We start from the raw sequence: 18,808 nt of genomic DNA on the forward strand, positions 1-18,808 counted from the left end.
TCCAGAGCACAGCTCTATACCAGGCGGTGTCAGAGGAAGGCCCTAAAAATTGTCAAAGACTCCAGCCACCCTAGTCATAGACTTTTCTCTCTGCTACCGCACGGCAAGCAGTACCGGAGCGCCAAGTCTAGGTCCAAGAGGCTTCTAAACAGCTTCTACCCCCAAGCCATAAGACTCCTAAACAGCTAATCAAATGGCTACCCAGACTATTTGCACCCCCCCCCCACCCCGCTGTTGCAACTCTCTGTTATTATCTATACATAGCCACTTTAATAACCCTACCTGCATGTCCATAATTACCTCAATTACCTCGACACTGGTGCACCTGCACATTGACCCTGAACCGGTACCCCCTGCACATTGACCCTGAACCGGTACCCCATGTATATTGACACATTGACCCTGAACTGGTACCCCTTGTACATTGACACATTGACCCTGAACCGGTATCCCCTGTATACAGCCCCGCTATTGTTATTTACTGCAGCTCCTTAATTATTTGTTTTTCTTATCTCTTACTTTTTTTTTTTGTATTTTCTTTAAACTGCATTGTTGGTTAAGGGCTTGTAAGTAAGCATTTGACTGTCAGGTTTACACCTTTTGTATTCGATGCTTGTGACAAATACAATCTGATTTGATTTGATTTTTGGATAAAAAACACACAAACAGAGACATATCTCTTTACAGATTTGACCAGAAGAAATGCACTTTATAGGGAATAGTTGTGATTTGGGATTCGCACCATTGTCATCATAATATTAATAAATAGGGAGTGCCTTTGCACTCAAAGCCCATCTTCAACACACTTCAACAGGGCACAATGCTGTAAGTGGCAGTTAACTGTGCTTCACAAACTCTCCACAGCCCAATAAAGGATAAAGGTACCATGTAGTGAAAAGCTAATTAAGGTAACTCTCTCTCCAGCATTTAGGAAATGAGAAACTCCACCAATAAGAGCCAGGTCAATCTGGATCTGTCCATGATCATCTAATCCACAGACAGATGGTGGAAAGAGTTCAACTCTCAAAAGACTACACAGTAAGACAGTCATTGCAATACTGTAGAATGACATAGAATCTATTAATGATATATCCTATGAATTATGGGATCTCTATGGTCATTACACTTTACAATTCCACTATGAATTCAATCGAAAAGTGGGTGGGGGCATCACAGCCCAGCACACTAAAAATAGGGATGGATACAACAAGGACAATCTTACAGTATGAAGTCCTCTAACCAAAACAACAGAAGGAGCGGATGAAAGAGGCTGGCCGCCCACAGAGCTCTTGAACTTCCCATTCAGCCGAGGATAGGCGGATGAGAGATAGGGAGGTCTGCACGCAACCTTTCGTTCATTAAAGAGGACTTCTGCTCACTCTCTTCCCCCTGTTATTTCTAATCCCTCTGTTGGGGTGCAGTAATTCTCCTTTGTATGTCGTGGCTGCATTCCAGCCCTCGATGAGGACATGACTACTGTAGAGTTAGCTACTGTGTAACCCAACTGCCGTTATAGAAATTCACTTGAGTCTTATGTTGGGATGCTACATCGTTGGCATGTGCTCTCACAGACATTGATATTAAATCAAATCAAATCCAAATGTATTTGTCACATGCGCCGAATACAACAGGTGAAATGCTTACTTACGAGCCCCTAACCAACAATGTAGTAAAAACATGAATAACAAATATGGATAAGAATAAGAAATAAAAGTAACAAGTAATTAAAGAGCAGCAGTAAAATAACAGTAGCGAGACTATATACAGTGGGGTACCGGTACAGAGTCAATGTGATGGGGCACCGGTTAGTTGAGGTAATATGTACATGTAGGTAGAGTTATTAAAGTGACTATGCATAGATGATAACAACAGAGAGTAGCAGTGGTGTAAAAGGGGGGGGGGCAATGCAAATAGTCTGGGTAGCCATTTGATTAGGTGTTCAGGAGTCTTATGGCTTGGGGTTAGAAGCTGTTTAGAAGCCTCTTGGACCTAGACTTGGCGCTCTGGTACCGCTTGCTGTGCGGTACCAGAAAGAACATTCTATGACTAGGGTGGCTGGAGTCTTTGACAATTTTTAGGGCCTTCCTCTGACACCACCTGGTATAGAGGTCCGGGAAGGCAGGAAGCTTGGCCGTTCGTACTACCCTCTGTAGTGCCTTGCGGTCAGAGGCCGAGCAGATGCCATTTCCAGGCAGTGATGCAACCCGTCAGGATGCTCTCGATGGTGCAGCTGTAAAACCTTTTGAGGATCTGAGGATCCATGCCAAATCTTTTCAGTCTCCTGTGGGGCAATAGGTTTTGTCGTGCCCTCTTCACGACTGTCTTGGTGTGCTTGGACCATGTTAGTTTGTTGGTGATGTGGACACCAGGGAACTTGAACCTCTCAACCTGCTCCACTGCAGCCCCGTCGATGAGAATGGGGGCATGCTCGGTCCTCTTTTTCCTGTAGTCCACAATCATCTCCTTTGTCTTGATCACGTTGAGGGAGAGGTTGTTGTCCTGGCACCACACGGCCAGGTCTCTGACCTCCTCCCTATATGCTGTCTCGTCGTTGTTGGTGATCAGGCCTACCACTGTTGTGTCATCGGCAAACTTAAAGATGGTGTTGGAGTCGTGCCTTGGCCGTGCAGTCATGAGTGAACAGGGAGTACAGGAGGGGACTGAGCACGCACCCCTGAGGGGCCCTGTGTTGAGGTTCAGCGTGGTGGATGTGTTGTTACCTACCCTTACCACCTGGGGGCGGCCCGTCAGGAAGTCCAGGATCCAGTTGCAAGGGAGGTGTTTAGTCCCAGGGTCCTTAGCTTATTGATGACCTTTGAGGGCACTATGGTGTTGAACGCTGAGCTGTAGTCAATGAATAGCATTCTCACATAGGTGTTCCTTTTGTCCAGGTGGGAAAGGGCAGTGTTCAGTGCAAAAGAGATTGCGTCATCTGTGGATCTGTTGGGGCGGTATTAAAATTGGAGTGGGTCTAGGGTTTCTGGGCTAATGGTGTTGATGTGAGCCATGACCAGCCTTTCGAAGCACTTAATGGCTACAGACGTGAGTGCTACGGGTCGGTAGCAGCTACAGTATGGTCTGTACAGGTTTATCAAATGTCTCTTTTTTTTTTTAAATGCCAACATAAGCTGATCCTAGATCTGTGCTAGACCTGTGCCTATAGGTTACAAAAGATGTGGCTATAGGTTACTCGATCTGTGCCTATTGGTTAACTTCCACCCGGAGTATTAGGGAGGAGGACAGGGGGGAGGGGTTAAGACGAGGGTGTGTTGCGGTGACACTCACAGGGGCAGATGCATTCTTCACTGTCACACTGGGTGTGGTGGCTCGCAGGGCTCCGCTCACACCGTGGTAATACCTGAAGCATATCTTAGTCTCCGCTGCAGGAGAGAGGGAAAGAAACAAGAGGGAGAGAAAAAGACAGAGAGATTTTAACTTTAAGAGCCCTTTTCTTGACACGTTTCAATGAATGGCGACCAATTGTACCGTCAGACGACACTTTTTACGAAAATAGTCCACCATCCAGTGAGCGTGTCAAAATCAAGAGAGAGAGTGAAGACATAATGAGAGAGAGAGAAAAAGGGAGGGAGAATAAGGGATAACAAGACAGAGAGAGAGAGAGAGAGAGAGAGAGAGAGAGAGAAAGAAGGTGAGATTAAGTTTACGTCACCACAAAGTCGTTTTTTCCCCTTCCCGTGACCCACTGGATTAGATGGAGGGATGGATTGGACAGAGGGATGGATTGAACAGAGGGATGGATGGATGGAGGGAATAGAGAACAGTAGTGACAGAGACGATGGCAGGCTTACTGACAGGATGATCCAACCCTAATCTCTTTGTTGACATCATCATCAGGTTGGTGGAGGAGGAAGGCAGAGATGGAGCACTACAGTTCATCATTGTTGTGCGACAGACTATAATCCACTGTATCCAATGAGGGAAGTCAATCACTTCAACATCATTGTCTTTTTTTTAACTGTTCAATTTCCTCTAAATTGTACTGCTATCATTGCGATACAGCCAGTGTAGGTTAAAGAGGCGTCGGCTGACATAATAGGAGAATGACTCAATTTAGGATAGGCATGTGCATTCTTGTCTATTGCGTGTGTGTGTGTGAGAGAGAGAGAGAGAGAGAGAGAGCAACAGAGAGAGAGAGAGAGAGAGAAAGAGGGAGAGACAGAGAGAGAGACAGAGAGATAGAAACATGCTCAAGGGAACACACATTGTGATGACAAAGAGGTGGGTGGTGGCGGTGTTCACCAGAGGAGAGTCCCAGGTGAATTTGTGCTGCCAAATCCGTCTCCTTATGCAGTTACTACACATGTTCTAAAAACAGAAAATCAGAGCTGAGCAACAAAAAAAATAGCAACCAGAAAAGACCCACTTTCTGAATGCTCCACTTGACTTCTCCTGTGTGTGTGTGTGTGTGTGTGTGTGTGTGTGTGTGTGTGTGTGTGTGTGTGTGCGTGCGTGCGTGCGTGTGTGTGTCTCAGTCTGAAAACAGCTCACACCTGCTCCTCTGTCACCTAACTAATAGGGTACCATTTCACTCTGTAACACATTCCATTTGTATCCAAGGGAGGCTCTAACGAAAAATCACTATCTGCTTGTCACACAAAAATGGGCTCCCCTTTATTTAAGCATTCCTAGCACAGTCATTGGGCTCTGGCACCCCAGGGGAGTGTCAGGCTTTTCCACAGGGAACCTGAGGATATCTCTCTCTAGGCTTGGGCTTTCTGCAGCCTCGGCAGTAGATAAGGTGGTTTGTTTGGACTGATCCTGAGTCCCAGCCACAGATCAGGCAGGCTGCCATGTGAGCAGTAGACATTAGTCCTGCTAGTTGTCATATCCCTGTTGGAGATGAATAGCAAGGGAGAGAGAAATCAATACATCCGTCCTGGTCGGCGGTGGCAGGTTTGAGAATGAGATATGGACAGAAATGTGGATAATTGGACATATTTTGCATAATCGCAAAAAAAAATTTTTTTTTTTTAAAACTCTCCCTAGCTGACAAATTGGTGGTAAAATTGTCAGGAAGTTCCAGACATCTGGAGGAGAGAGAGTGGGTTTTTGAGTCTGACTCACTGTGATTTCTACAGCCCTCGGAAACATCAGTGCCTGCCGGTAGCCTGATGCACCATTTTAATTAGTATAAATAAAGTATCACCTCACGGTATAATTCTAACAGCTTGCGACATCCAAGAGATAAATACTGACATTTTGCTTAGGCCAGTAAACACCCAATGTAGTCTAAATACTTATGACAAAACAACACAGAGGGGTTGAAATTAGCTAGCAACTCTCCTACAGATAAACAACATGCTCTACACACAGGACGCGCTACAATGCTGAACTTCAAATCTCCCACATAGTGATGAAACAGCAGGAACAGTCTCAGAATATTTGCTACCAGTTGACCTGTCGACATTTAAAATGTGATTTTAAAGGAGATAGGTATACTTACAATCTGCAAAGTAGGAGCTGGTATCGATCTTCCACACTATCTGGCCCTTGTGGGAGCCGTTCACTCCCCGGTTCTTATAGTCCAGAAAGTTCTCCGACAGTCCCTCATCTAAATGAACAGGAACATCATACACAATGTAACAGTGTATACTGTAGCTTCTATATTACTTTGCATGCTCACTGTAATCAAAGGTTACTGTGAACTTGACAAATGTCAGTTGGGAAAAGGTATAAACCTCCCACTGGACACACACTGGTTGAATCAACATTGTTTCCACGTCACTTCAATGAAATTACGTTGAGCCAACGTGTACTAGATGTTGAATTGACGTCTGTGCCCACTGGGATTAGTCTAATGGGCAAAGTTTGGACAATCATTCTGACGTTTGGTACTGGTGTAGACTTGACTCTTGCCATTGACTCATCAGAAGCTCCACCCACCTATGAGGTACATGCCGATCCAGTCCCCGGCGTCCACCTCCTCCTTGATGTCCCAGCAGATGAGCATGTCCTGGGACTGGCCGATGGCGTAGTGGGAGGTGCTGACGGTCAGCGTTGAGCGGCTTTCCGAGGTGACCAGGTCAGCATCGCTAGTGGAGCGGGGCTGCAGGGCCAGGGCGGTGGCGTGGTCGTGCCGGGGCCCACCGTTGGGGTACTGCTCGGGGCTGTAGCTGTAACGCGCCCCAGCGTCCTTGCAGCGCCGCCGACTCTGGGCGCTCCGCGACGGCGACGCCATGGCAGCCAGGCCCAGGAACCTGTTCTGGTACAAGTTCTGGAGGGAGGTACAACACACACACTACTGGGTAATGTAATTACCGGAAGATGTGTTGGATGTTTCATGTACGAGATAATACAGCTACCCTGTCTGACGTAAGTCCAGCAATTGTAAATAGTGAAGTAAATTAGGGGCATTGTTGCTGGACTACTTAGATTACATTCTGACTGAGGTCAATTTTCTGTTAAAAGAAAGGAAGTAAAATGATCCATCATATTGGACAGATATACAACATCACTGGTACCATCGCTTCACATTGTGACTACATAGAGTATACATAGTGAAAATATTTCTGCCAGTACCAGCTTTGAGATGGGTCTGTTGAGATTGTAGGGCACTTTGCACTACCCATTGCCAATCAGCTGAGACATCGAAGCTCTTTCGCGTGGCATTAAAAGACAGATAAGAGCAAATGTAAACCCAAGTGAACGCTCCTCGCTCAATCAGAGGATTCAGAGCCGTTCCACCCAGCGGCAGTTGCAGCCATTTGGCACTCCGATCCACATCACCATAAACATGGAGGTTGTTAACTGTTAGCAGCAGGACAATCACAGTAATTCATAGGAGCTGGCAGAAACATTTGGGCAAACACACTCATTCGTAATGGACGCTAACGATGTGTGGGAAGAGTGTGGGGGAAATGGGTCCACTGATGGAAATGTTAATCTGATGGTAGAGCCATGAGGTGCAATCTGGGTCTTGTTCAGTAGGGAGTGAACATTATGAAATGTTTTTAAACTGGGAGGTGTTAGTAAAACTTGTCCCATGAGAACACAGATTTTTTCCATTACTGTTGCAAAACGTTTTGGTGCAGTTTGCCCCACTGAACACTGCCCTGGTGTTGTAGGTTGTTAGGGGTTGGTGGACACATTAGTAAGTGAATGGTCGGTCATCCAGCCCACCAAGGTCAAGGTGGGAAGATGTACACACTGTGTACATTCCATTCTAACGAGCAACCATTACAGGTGCCTTCTTTTGCTGAAGGTTGTGACTGATTACATGATGAATATGGATCCTAAAATAATCACCTCGGTTTGGTAAGTTTAAATGGGTATTTTCCCCATTGGATGTGGGTTTGGTGCATTATAGTGGTGAAGGCCTAAAATTGGAAGAAGATAGGGAAAACGATATACGCCAGTCTGATGTGTCTTCGCACCGTCAAAGCCAGCTCCTCCTAAGGAAGCGTTCACATTTTTGCACGGCGAGTGCAAAGATGAACTAGGCTACGTTTGCCTGTGTGTGTTTTGATCACACAAACCCCACACACTCTCCAGAGATCTTTATCTTTTACATACAGAACATCAATATAGGTATCTGGCCTAAGGGCACCCACAGACACAATCCTCATAGTAAACAGCCTGGAGTGAACAATCCATGGTGTAGCCTACATTCAGTGACAAAATAAAAAGTCCTATCTGTGTGTTGGAAAGCAGCCCTCCCACAGTAGAAGAGGTATTGACTGACAGCTCTGCCTCTAGAGACACCTGGCAGTCTAACTCCCACTACGAAAGAACACCCTAACTTCTCAGTGAGATTACCATCACCTTATTCAACTTTAGGCTGGTTTACTCCAACACATCTTCAGTGAAAAGGCCTGATCCTTGCTAACACTGAACAGCGTACCTGGTTCTCTAGTTTCAGTTTAGAGTCATTCAGAATGCAAGCAATATGTAGGGCCAGTTAGGGCCAACTGTAGGCCAATTAGTCTATTTAATAGTGATACCAAAACATCACTGCGCATCTCATACTGTATGCTGTCATTCTTACATTTAGTGGGGGGTTGTTTGTAGGTTAGTTAGTTGGTTTAGGTCATTGTCTGTCTATTTCAATGCTTGGAGTTGAGCACCTTTCCCATCTAAGCACAACCAGGGGTAAGAGCTAGACCCCAAGAAGAGGCATCAATTGGCATTGGACACTGGACCTGGGTACTTTAGTTCTAACACCATATGAGACACAGCTAGAAACACAAACACATTGAGTGAAGACACCACAGATGACCACGATGCTGTTATGGAGCGCAGCATGATAGGTGTGATGGCTGATGGCTGATGGGTAATGGTGACGGTACAGAGCGAGGAGGACACTGACCTTAACACTACACAGGTTCAGCAGCATTATGTGTCGTCAACTCAAAGCACATCAAATCCTGAGGAAAAGGTCATGGGATTATTTAGCATGGAAAGCAACACAGCGCAATCACAGTTTATATGATTGACTATATGATTGATTACGTGATTATATGGTATTTTCTGTAGCATATCCCTAAATAACTGTGTTTCTATCACTGTAGGGTTACATAGTACATAGTAGCTGTGAACTGGTGGGTGGGGACGCCACTTCTCTTTCAAAACATAAACATACAGTAAGTAGCCATTTAAAACTGGATTATACAGATCAGATGTTTGAAAACGTGAACACTAATATACTGTATAACAGATATTCAGGGGGAAATCGATACAATATTGGGATATTATTTTTGACGATATAGGCTATCGTATCCTTTTTACAGTAACGCAAGATACTTTTTGTGCTAGTTGGCTGTACCTGCACCAAATCTCCAGTATTTTTTCTTCATAGCCTGTTCTCCATCTTCTTTTTAAATAGGGGGCCAATTTATTTTAAGCCCTTTATTTCCATGACTGATCAAAACTCATTCTCATGGCTCTCTCTTGTCCCTCTGCTAGCAGAATTACGGTGAGCAATACAGTATGTTTGGAACATCGACTCGCAATAAAATCATAATATTCATATATAGAGTCGTGAGAATTGCAATACATATCATATTGCCTCCTAAGTACCGTGATAATTTCGTATCATGAGGTCCCTGGCAACTCCCAGCCCTATCATAAATGCGTAAAATACTGCAAATAGCATAAACTGGAGATGCTAGCGGCATGAGAAAGCGAGCAGTAGCTCAGGAGTTTTCATACTTCATCTTCATCGGACAAAATATGAATAATTGAGACGCAGAGCATTATGACAGAGACAGACAAACACACATAGATCAAGGACATACTGACCATGTTAAAACAGACAGACAGGAAAGGACAGGAAGAACCAGAGACAGAAGCAGAGAAGTAGACGCAGATGCAAAGAAACAGATGCAATAAGAAACAGGACAACAAGAGCGTAGATCCTTTGCATAGAGCCTAGAATCTATACGTACGGCAGCAAATACATTGCTTCAAGTACATCAAAGAACAGACAACCCCATATGCATTTGCTGATGACCACATGACAGTTAAGTAAAAACTAAACCTGCAGAAGAAAGTTAGACAAAACAACCAGGGCTGTCGTTCTCTTAGTATCTCTTCCTTCTATCTCTCTGCCTCTTCCTACAGCGCTTAAGTGAATTAAACAGCATATGAGATGCACGGCTCATCGGGTTTCAAATGTTATTCGTGCTAAGTGGGAGCTAAGCACGTTTCTATTCTCTTCTGGAGGAGCCGGTGCGCTCTCGTCAGCATTGATCGCTCAGTAACAAGGCTAATGGAGTCGGACAACAGCCGAGAGAGAGAGGTAGAGAGAAATCCTTCCACCGTTGCTAGTGTGCGACTACTGGTGGTGAATTCCCCTGATCTCCAGGAAACCACCTGATAGGCAGACAGAAACACTTCACTTAGCCTACATACAGCATAAAACATGGTATTCTAGCTTCACCTACACATCAATGAAACACAGAAATCTCTTTTTATTTGTCACATGCTTCATAAACAACAGGTGTAGACTAACAGTGAAATGCTTACTTACAGGCCCTTCCCAACAATGCAGAGAGAAAAATAGCACAAGGAATAAATACACAATGAGTAACAATAACTTGGCTATATACACGGGGTACCAGTACCGAGTCCATGTACAGAGGTAATTGAGGTAGATATGTACATATAGGTAGGGGTAAAGTGACTAGGCAACAAGATAGATAATAAACAATATCAGCAGCGTACGCGGTGAGTCAAAAGTGTTTGTGCAAAAGGGGTCAATGCAGATAGTCCGGGTACCTATTTGGTTAACTAATTAGCAGTCTTATGGCTTGGGGGTAGACGCTGTTCAAGGTCTTGTTGGTTCCATCGGTAATGCTTGCCATGCGGTGGCAGAGAAAACTGTCTATGACTCGGGTGGCTGGAGTCTTCGGTTAAGAGCGTTGGGCCAGTAACTGAAAGGTTGCTGGTTCGAAACCCTGAGCCGACTAGGTGAAAAACTGTCCATGTGTCCTTGAGCAAGACACTTCACCTTAATTGCTCCTTTAAGTCGCTCTGTATAAGAGCATCTGCTAAATGACTTAAATGTAAAAAACGCTGAATAAAAAGATATAGGGTCTTGTCTTAGGATGTATTGTGCAACAGTGCAGCAAGAACGTGATAGGCTGTAACCGGGCCAGAAGTCACAGTTGAATTGTACTGTCGAAAGAGACACGGATCACATGAGTGCACCAGGGAACAGGGTTCCCCACTCACAGGCTGACACTTTAGGCGGGAATCCAATGAGACACTGCTGGGTGAATCTCAATAGTATTTCCTCTCTCCTTGACTCTTTCTCAAAATTGTCATAAGCAAGCGAGGAGAGCAATGGAGGTTGCTCTCCTCAGGATGTTCTCCTCTAACGTTTTACTCGCATCCCTATGACAATTTTGAGGAGGTTGAGAGAGGGAAGGAAGAGAGGACTGCTGAAGAGGACTAGAGGAGGGACTCCACTCACCGCCTCCCTCCTTTGAGACAGCACACAGAATCACAACAGTAGGTCCACACTTTAACATTCACACCCAGCACTGTGTGAGTATTAATCCCACTCTGACAAATCATTGGAAGGGGTTAATGCTAAACTCCATTACAGATTACACAACACACTGCCGTGCATTCTCATCATGGGAGATCCATGCACACAGTGTTATTCCCATGCCGTGTCAGGTCTAAAACCCTGTGGACCTCATTAGATAGATAACACATCCAGTAGCGCGCTGTGTCTCGGTGGGTTTAACAGGGTACCACATCTCCAGAGGGAAGACATGGCTTTCATTTCTACCAGGGCTGCTTCCTGCCTGACACTGGCATAATTAGCCCATATAATTACATTTAAGAAAGAGCCATTTGAATTCTGTTCACATACAGAAGGAATAACTGTTGTTTTATGGGGCTGACACTTACTCTTTATCTATCTAGGTTCATCCTCAGCAACACCTCGGTTAGCCTCGTGGTTAATTGCCCCCGACTTATCCACACAGATAATGATAATCTTCCCACGCTCTTCTTCAAATGTTAATAGAAAGAAATGGGAAGCTACTGTAAGAGCTTCGGTCTTTCTCCTACTCAGCCATGAAAGTATAGTCTACAACTGGGATGGGCAACTATGATGGGGGGTTTGGCTCGTTGGTCTCTTTGTTTTGATTAAAATAAAGCGCTATGTTCATCTGTACAAGTACAGTATTTGCATACATATACAGTACCAGGCCGTAAATGTGGATTTATGGACTTGAAGCATGTTACTATTTTATTGGACACCAGATACTGAATATCAATATGTGTCTTAGAAGGCATGCAACACTATCAGAGCAGGGAAACAGATTAAATCGACTATTTCTCTTCTACCTCTTTTCACATAAGAGACATCTGGAAATGTTTCTACGATAGCCATTTTTGTACGATATCTATTGCTAGACGGTTTTAACACACAATCCCAACCTGTATTAAATGCTACTGAGAAGAGACTCTCTCTATGCATGTCAGGTTGACTGTTCACATTCACCATCCTCCTAACATTGTGATGACTCAAGGCAGCTCTACAAGTTGCTGCTGTCTTCCTGCCATGGTGTTAATAATCCTCAAGATGGCTGCCCCATGCGGAGTCTCTTCCTCATTGAGGTAGGTACTGTAGGTCTGTGTGCTTTCATTAACTCATTGTTAAGGGTTTACGTCATTCTACCCTCACAGCAAAAAGATGGCCGTGTGAGATTGTGCTATAGCCTATATTTTCCAATAAAGAGCTGACGAAGTCTCATGTGAAAATGGTTTCACTCTAACCAACTTCCCTCTGACGTCAACCCAACATATTCCCATCTGCATGAAATACATCTGTTCTCAATTGAAGTGAAAAGTGTTTCCCCTGGGCTAATAAAGGATGGCATACTGTAGGTTGACTCTGACAGTTCTTCCCCAGTCATTTTCTGCGTTAAACATACTGAAGGCCCAGTGGGCAGCGGACCAAAAACAAAAGTTCCTCGTCTGAATAGGCTTTTCAAGTCTATGAAGCGTAGCATTTAAACTCGTTTCTATATGGGTCACCTTTTGTCTAAGAGAGTATTTTATATATTGCCTCTGGCTTGTTCTATGTTTCAACATAATACACAAACAAGCAGATTTATTTTCATCTACACAGTATTTACATCTCAGACTGATGGCTCGACCAAACAACAACTGGATACAGCCTGTACACAGGCCCCATTGATTTACAGATGTCGGATTTGGATAAACAATTACACATTGGGCAGCAGCTTGATATAAACCAAATCAATGCCTCTAAATCATTGTACTAGCTAGAAAGAGTATGTTTTGTGACCTTAACAGAAACCACTCGGCGTTATTGGAAAACCCTAAGATTATGGCCAGATTTCCAATGAAGTGGAGTCTGTTCTTTGGTTCTATATGGACAGAATTCATTCAGCGACCTACGCACCAATAAGACTTTTCTGAAACATTCATAAAGTGTCAAATCCATCCAAATGTGTTGGTCCCAGGCCTGTTCCTAACTAAACCAATCCGATTTGAAATCAGGGTACAAGTTAGCGAAGGACAGGTCCTCGGGGCGATTATTAGAGGTACTGTCTTTTCCTCAAAGCCACCTTCAGACATTTACTGACAGCCTTCTCCACACCAACAACCTCAAAACCTAATTTAGAAACCAAAGCCCCTGCACCACTTATTAGCTCATCATGTGGTCTATGTATTCAGAGCATTTATTGGCCACCACTGTATGTATGGACTAGTGGTTTGGCCTAGGCCATAAAAAGACTGAACCCTCCTTGATGCTCTACACAGGCAGAACCGACCAGTGTCAAAATGTTCCCTTTCACTGCATTTCACATCTTTTGGCACTAGCACTGTAACGTGTACACTGAGTATACCAAACATTAGGAACACCTTCCTAATATTGAGTTGTACCTCCTTTTGCCCTCAGAACAGCTTCAATTCGTCAGGGCATGGACTCTACAAGGTGTCGAAAGCGTTCCACAGGGATGCTGGCCCATGTTGACTCCAATGCTTCCCACAGTTGTGTTAAGTTGGCTGGCTGTTCTTTGGGTCGTGGACCATTCTTGATACACACGGGAAACTGCTGAGCATGAAAAACCCAGCAGTGTTGCAGTTTTTGCCTGGCACCTACTACCATACCCCGTTCAAAGGCACTTAAATCTTTTGTCTTACCCATTCACCCTCTGAATGGCACACATAAGCACAATCCATGTCTCAATTGTCTCAAGGCTTAAAAATCCTTCTTTAACCAGTCTCCTCTCCTTCATCTACACTGATTGAAGTGGATTTAACAAGTGACATCAATAAGGGATCATAGCTTTCACCTAGATTGACCTGGTCAGTCTATGTGATGGAAAAAGCTGGTGTCCTTAATCTTTGTCTCATATTAGAAGGGTAATCCCTTCCCAGACTCTACCCTCAGAGAGACTTCTGAAGTAGTTAATGGTGAGTCAATACAAATTTGAACTCTCAGCTTGACTCAGGCTTCCTATGGTATGAGGTTATGTGAAAGGGGGATACCAAGTCAGTTGTACAACTGAATGCATTCAACTGAAATGTGTCTTCCGCATTTAACCCAACCCCTCTGAATCAGAGAGGTGAGGGGGGCTGCCTTAATCGACATTCACATCGTCAGCGCCCGGGGAACAGTGGGTTAACTGCCTTCCTCAGTCCCTGGTTCGAATCCAGGCTGTATCACATCCGGCCGCGATTGGGAGTCCCATAGGGCGGCGCACAATTGGCCCAGCGTCGTCCGGGTTTTGCCGGGGTAGGCCGTCATTGTAAATAAGAATTTGTTCTCAACTGACTTGCCTAGTTAAAAAAAGGTTACTTTTTTTTTAAATAAAAAAATAAAATATTATCACCGCATATTGCGTTTGCTTGAATTGCCCTGCCAATGCATTGTTGTTCAGACTATTTTTTTAAATTATATTTCCCATTTTGAGGTAGGCTATATGATCACACCGGTAATAGATACTTATGAGACACAGCTGAGTGAGCAAACATTTACATAGTTTTAGTTTTATTTTACTGGGCTGATGGTGCCTGCATCTGATAGACAGTCTCAGCGGAAGGAGAGAGCAGCAGACTGAGGGTCTGCCTCTCAGTGTCTTCCAGCTGATGGCGAAACTCGAATCACACCATATTATCTCTTCCTTAATGCACAAATTCATGTTGTTACTCCTATAAACAGAGAAAGTGAAATATTCCTCGATATTAAAAAAGATCCTAGCCGCTAATAATAACGCAAGCCAACTTTTCTGTAGCTTTCTGGCTGGCTACATTACTGCAGACACGGTAATCTGAGCCATCCCATTGGAGAGCAGGAGGCCTATAGTACACTTGATTTCCTCTTCGGGCCTGCAAGGGAAGGTAGAGTTTGTACTTTCAGACACATGAAATGGTTCAAAATCGGAACACTTGACCTACCCGGCGAGCAGGTGTAGCTGAATTGGGTGTATCTACCACCAACAGTGCGAGACTAATAAAAAAAAAAAATGGAACGCAAGGCTTTATGGTTGTGTTTTTTTACAGATATATTTGGCGATTGACTAGAAAAGCCGTTGAGATCGACCAGTCATGATCGACTGGTTGGTGACCACTGCTGAATAGTGTAGTGTCAGCTCAGCACATGAAGAGAAGGGTAAAAAAAACTAGTTTTGTTTTATGCTGCTAATAATGTACTGTATCTGTAGTGTTTCTTGCTATGTTTTAGCTTGGCAATGATTTTTGTTTGAGAGGGGCAACACCTAGGTCCTAGGGTCTGGTATGCTACAAGAATAAGTGGAAATCTATGTACACTGGACAGACTACTGATGAAACCCTAATAGAACCACGTATCCATCATTAAGTAATGCCTGATGACAGAGGGCACTTCAAACAAGACCAAGCCCTAGTTGCCTATCAAGGGAGCTTCAGAGGTAGGCTAAACCTCTAATATGAGATCCATTTCTGCGTGTCTGTCCGCATCACACTCAACCTGCTCTAGTCTATGAGCCAGGTCAGTTACGGCTGAGTCATCAGTGGCCACATTAAAACCAGTTCAGCCACTATCTCTTGACAGGTCACATTTCATCAGTGTTAAGGTGCATCTAGTCCAGTCAGTGGAGTGAAGGAGCGAGGCTGAGGCTGGGGTTGGCGTGACATTGACAGTCACGTCTGACTGGTTCGGGTCAACGGGAGGAGAAGGGACACTGGGAGAGTGGCATATCCCTACTGGGTCAGACATTGTCAGGTTGATTACACTGGGCTGGTCAATCTGTGTATCATAGTAAGCCAGAGAGCTCCGGTGTGCTGTTGTCTAGTATTTACGGTCTCTCTGTCTGTGAAAAGGAAATGAGACATTTAGAGTTCCATCAGCTGTTGGCTCAAATGAATAACTCATGGGAGCTTAATTGACTGAAAAGTGAGCTTTTGTTTGTCACCACAACACTTTTATCGACTGGAGCTACTGTATCTACTTTAGACTGCTTCATCAAATGCTAAGTGACTGACAACTTTGGTGAGTTTTGGATAAGGTTGTAACATGGTTACAGCAACAACAAGAACAAAAGTAAACAACAATCTGCTGAGTATGTGTCAGCTACACAGATTCTAAATAGCCAATCCAGTAAATGAACACTGTGTAGTGACAGCGTCAACGTCAACTGGGCACTTCTGGCTAAATCCCACTTTCAGTAGCCTACAGTCAATTCAGTTGCCTACAGTGAATGAACAATACAATATTTCAGAGCATGTTCCATCAAATGATATTTACCTCCAGTATTGCCATGAAAGTAAGATCACAACTAGGCTCGGTTTGATTATTTCGTGGGGGCATATTGTCCCCATTTGGTACAGGGGACAATAAACATGTGGTTGTTTGTCAACAAACTATACCTGCGAGTGTGGCCCAGTAAACGTGAATGACTGGGGTATTTATCAAAGAGAGGATTATGAGAGGAGTCCCACACAAAGGAATTGGGGACCGCCTTGCGTGCTGCCAGAATAACACTCCGGCGGATGCTGTGACATCGAATGAGAAAGTGACATTGACTAAATCCAGATATGCACTGTTTTTGTCAGACTGTCAGTAGACTGCCGCAACACATATTCTATCAGTATTATGAGCGAAGTACATCCCCATAAATTCGCCTGCTATGCAATGTATCCAGTTAGAGCGATGCATCAACAAAAGAGCGACAACGCGACATACCTGGGATAAAATAACTTGTCGGTGAATCATACTCCAATTGCGAGCAATAAATCCCAAACGTGACTATCAAGTCGAGCGGTGGATTTCATAGAAATCCATGTTTAAAACGTAGAAATTGAAGCCCAAACGTCCCGGCTGATGTCGACGCATGAGTAGAGCATATTCCCATCCGATAGCTCGTCTCTGGGTACCAAACGGCAGTACCAATCACAAGCTGTCTCCTCACATGCGCTTCTTTGCCTCCGCCTCTCTGCTGCCCCCCCACCACATCCACTTTACTACAGGACCAAACCGAAAGTGTCAGATGAGCTGACGCCATGCACAAATGTCGGGGATATTCGGAGGAAATGCCTGCTAAATCGAGGCACCAGCCTTTCCGAACCATCACACGTAATGCAATACTATTCCCTGGTAAGGTTTGCAACAGACGTTTAAGTGGAACACGAAATGCAGGTTGAATTACTGTAGGCCTACATCAAATGCCTATAATATCACATCAACTACCATAAACGCAGGGCTCAAATCCCACGTGAGTGTCATCTTATTGATCCTGGGTGACTACCTTTTCCTTGCATTAGATATAATTGATGTGTAGGGTACATTTTATCAGGATAATACAGATTTGTTGTCTGCGTATAGGCTAGTAAACAGTAGCTAATACAATGACGCCTAAAATGGGGAAATACTATTATAGCCATACTCATAACATTACAAGGATGGACTATTTACAACACATGACAACACATTTTTTAAATATATATTATACTGAACAAAAATCTAAATGTAACATGCAATAATTTTAAAGATGTAACTGTAGTTACAGTACATATGAGGAAATAAGTCAATTGAAATAAATTCATTAGGCCCTAATCTATGGATTTCACATGACTGGGCCGAGGCGCAGCCATGCACACCCACTGGGGAGAAAGGCCAGCCAATTAGAATGAGTTTTTCCCCACAAACGGCTTTATTACAGACAGAAATACTCCTCAGTTTCATCAGCTGTCCGGGTGGCTGGTCTCAGATGATCCCGCAGGTGAAGAAGCCGGATGTGGAGGTCCTGGGCTGCCGTGGTTACACGTGGTCAGCGGTTGTGAGGACGGTTGGACGCATTGCCAAATTCTCTAAAACGACGTTGGAAGAGGCTTATGGTAGAGAAATTAACATTCAGTTCTCTAGCAACAGCTCTGGTGGGCATTCCAGCAGTCAACATGCCAATTGCACGCTCAATAAAATATGTAGACATCTGTGGCATTGTGTTGTGTGACAAAACTGCACATTTTAGAGTGGCCTTTTATTGTCCCCAGCACAAGATGCACCTGTATAATGATCATGCTGTTTAATCAGCTTCTTGATATGCCACACCTGTCAGGTGGATGGATTATCTTGGCGAAGGAGAAATGCTCACTAACAGGAATGTAAACAAATTTGTGCTCAACATTTGAGACAAAAAGCTTTTTGTGCATATGGAACATTTCTTGGATATTTTATTTCAGCTTATGAAACATGGGACCAACACTTTACATGTTGCGTTTGTATTTTTATTCAGTATATATATACACTACCGTTCAAAAGTTTGGGGCCACTTAGAAATGTCCTTGTTTTTGAAGGAAAAGCAAATTTTTGGTCCATTAAAATAACATCAAATTGGTCAGAAATACAGTGTACACATTGTTAATGTTGTAAATGACTATTCTAGCTGGAAACAGCTGATTATTTATGGCATATCTACATAGGTGTACAGAGGCCCATTATCAGCAACCATCACTCCTGTGGTCCAATGGCACGTTGTGTTAGCTAATCTAAGTTTATCATTTTGAAAGGTGAATTTATCCTTAGAAAACCCTTTTGCAATTATGTTTGAACAGCTGAAAACTGTTGTCCTGATTAAAGAAGCAATAAAACTGGCCTTCTTTAGACTATTTGAGTATCTGGAGTATCAGCATTTATGAGTTCGATTACAGGCTCAAAATGGTCAGAAACAAAGCACTTTCTTCTGAAACTCGTCAGTCTATTCTTGTTCTGAGAAATGAAGGCTATTCCATGCGAGAAATTGCCAAGACACTGAAGATCTCGTGCAATGCTGTGTACTACTCCCTTCACAGAACAGCACAAACTGGCTCTAACCAGAATAGA

General features: G+C 43.9%; 1 protein-coding gene across 1 annotated transcript in view; it reads right to left on the reverse strand.

The window, feature by feature from the left end:
* The window catches only part of hecw1a (HECT, C2 and WW domain containing E3 ubiquitin protein ligase 1a), an 87,553-nt gene extending 70,726 nt beyond the window's left edge, over positions 1–16,827 (reverse strand). Inside the window, exons 1-5 of the mRNA XM_029755722.1 lie at positions 16,673–16,827; positions 8,327–8,384; positions 5,905–6,235; positions 5,465–5,572; positions 3,286–3,380 (exon numbers count right to left, since the gene is read on the reverse strand). Coding sequence (XP_029611582.1) covers positions 3,286–3,380; positions 5,465–5,572; positions 5,905–6,235; positions 8,327–8,353 — 561 coding nt within the window. The 5' untranslated portion in view covers positions 8,354–8,384; positions 16,673–16,827. The remainder of the gene's footprint in view (positions 1–3,285; positions 3,381–5,464; positions 5,573–5,904; positions 6,236–8,326; positions 8,385–16,672) is intronic.
* Between the last annotated feature and the right edge of the window lie 1,981 nt (positions 16,828–18,808).

The sequence above is a fragment of the Salmo trutta genome, chromosome 6, assembly GCF_901001165.1.
Source record: "Salmo trutta chromosome 6, fSalTru1.1, whole genome shotgun sequence".
In the NCBI taxonomy this organism is placed as follows: Eukaryota; Metazoa; Chordata; class Actinopteri; order Salmoniformes; family Salmonidae; genus Salmo; species Salmo trutta.